Source organism: Palaemon carinicauda, chromosome 29 (genome assembly GCF_036898095.1).
Source record: "Palaemon carinicauda isolate YSFRI2023 chromosome 29, ASM3689809v2, whole genome shotgun sequence".
NCBI lineage: Eukaryota > Metazoa > Arthropoda > Malacostraca > Decapoda > Palaemonidae > Palaemon > Palaemon carinicauda.
In genome coordinates this window covers 6,650,399-6,652,898 of record NC_090753.1, presented here as the reverse complement: position 1 = coordinate 6,652,898, position 2,500 = coordinate 6,650,399, and the positions used below count along the sequence as shown (strand labels likewise).

Genomic DNA, 2,500 nt, shown 5'->3' with positions numbered 1-2,500 from the left:
CGCTTGTAAATAACGACATGTCATTTTCCAAAACGTTCAACTCTACCTCGAAGATTTTGAATTCCTCTTTTCTGGAACTCACCTTCCCTCCGGGACGTCAATGGCTTCTGCCGTGTTGTTGAAAGTCCACTTGAAAGTGACGTCGGATGGATTGGCGTGGACCTTACAAGCAATTTCGGCATTTTCAAGTTTGGCCACCGAATACTGGGTCTTTTCACTGCTGGCACACACAGGGGCATCTGTCGTAAGATAAAAATAAAAAAGTTTATATTTTATTTTTTCATCATTCGTAATGCAGTTTGATTCAGTGGTATTTGTTGCAAATAAAAAAAATTTATTTGCTTTATTCTGTTTTATTTTGAGCCTTTGTACTACTGTTACAAAAGGGAACACTCATCATAAAATAATAAAAAAAAGGAAATTATTTTTATTCCGATTGCTTTGTACGGCATTATGTACGTGTACATGAATCGAGAGGAAATCATCTTTTACGGCAAGTCTTTATACAGGTGTGTAATGATGAATTTAAATCCAAAAAAGGTGAGAGATACATTTTAAATGCATACATCACCATAGGAAGAGTTCGTATAAAGATCAATAGGTTTTTAATTTTGTCATATGTAAAAAAATTCCGTATTCAAAGTTGTAGGTGCTATACTCTAGGTATATATATATATATATATATATATATATAATCAATGACAGGATTTTTAGAGAGATTATGCAAAAATTTACAATACTTTACCGTTCATAATGAATATCATGTAAAATCTATAGTAATCATTAAAGCATTATCTTTTGTTTGAGCAAAAGGGAGCTCATCATATAAAAAAAAAAAAAAAAAAAAAAAAAAAAAAAATCTAGTTATTGTTGTTTGTAATAACTAAGAAGGAGAATATGGAAAATTCGCAGAAACTAATTAAAGACATAAAAAATTGGTCGTAATTGGGGAAATCATAGAGGAGGAGTAAGGTTATGGAAGCCAATGCAATGCAAAATTACAAAGTAGTAAAATATGATGGAGAAATCAGGTGGTTGTCATGAATAAGCATTAAAGTGTGAATATGATTGAAGAGTTATAGTGGACCTATACGAAACTGACTTTCAACGTTCTATGCACTACTTTCATTTGATAATAGTATAAATATTTAGTAATACACGATCCTTCAGAGATATGTAGAAATTTTATTTTTAATAAAAATATTTCTTTCTTATATATAAGCACCGGTAGCAAGCAAACACACAAATACAGAATGATACCCTATCTACGTTTTCTTCAACACTGCAACCGTCATCGAACATCATAAAAAAAGGCGTTGAATATAACAAGCAAATTACAACTCATTTACCACTTCGTTGTGTTATCTATTCTGATGTTAAAAACCTTTGAATGTAAACATGCAGTTTTCATCCTTTTGTGGCTCCTTAGCCTTATACTAATCTGTGTTGTTTCTAGATATATTTAGTTATCCAGGAATTGTCTTTGAAATTCCCCCGTTGCTCCCGTCAGAGTATGTCACACCATAAGGAATATAACACAATTACAAGAGGGAACTTTGTCCCCAGTAGAATTAAACTCATTAGCAAAAAACATTCTATTTTCTGTTTTTTTTACTAAATTTCGTGTTTTGGATTTATTTACATTTGTATTAATGAAACATTTTAGATTTATCACAATTCAGGAATAAGATAACATAGTCTCTCTTTTTAGTTTATGTATGAACAATCTATTTTGATGCTGTTACTTTTATAAAAATATTATATATCAATTGTTTAATACTTCTCTTTCAGTTTACTTATTGCTTTAATCCTTTTGTTTCTCGGCTATTTTTACCCTGTTGAAGCTCTCGGGGTTATAGGTTTTCCCAATAAGATTGTAGCTTTCACCAGCAATAATAATAATAATAATAATAATAATAATAATAATAATAATAATAATAATAATAATAATAATAATAGTGGAAGGATCATGATTTTTGTTGTAACTATTTCTTGTTTTTTCCCTCCAATTTAAAAGAAAGTTTGGTTTTACTATTTAAGGCTAAAGAATTATGTTATTATATAGATTTGAGATCAATAAAAAAGAAAAAAAAAATAGAATACATCTCTATAACACTATTATCGTATAGGATAGACATGAATCCACACATTAAGAAAGTATTTTATTACTATTTCCACAAGAGATATTTTATCCAATATTTTTTCTTACAGCCACACCCACATTCATTCCTTCCTCTAAAAATCCCTCTTCCCCCCAAAAGCTACCTCCCCCCACCTTATTCCTTACCCCTTTCCCTTATCCAACACCACATACCCCGATAAAAGCTTTGCTGCCTACTTTCAGTTTTCGCTTTGGTTTCCACTCTTTAGAACACATCGTGTTTACTTTTCTTGCACTCCGGAGGTCTCTGGGATGCCGAAGAACTAAGAGAGAGGAGTCAGGCCTGAATTCAATATCTGAGAGACCCTTAGAAGCTACAATTTCCTGAGGGGAATGTTG

The 2,500-nt window shown here is 31.3% G+C and overlaps 1 protein-coding gene across 1 annotated transcript in view; it reads right to left on the bottom strand.

Annotated features, from left to right (window-relative positions):
• LOC137622395 (uncharacterized) overlaps nucleotides 1–2,500 on the bottom strand; it is a 150,879-nt gene that overhangs the window by 116,098 nt on the left and 32,281 nt on the right. Inside the window, exon 10 of the mRNA XM_068353008.1 lies at nucleotides 83–239. Within this exon, the coding sequence (XP_068209109.1) occupies nucleotides 83–239 (157 nt within the window). The remainder of the gene's footprint in view (nucleotides 1–82; nucleotides 240–2,500) is intronic.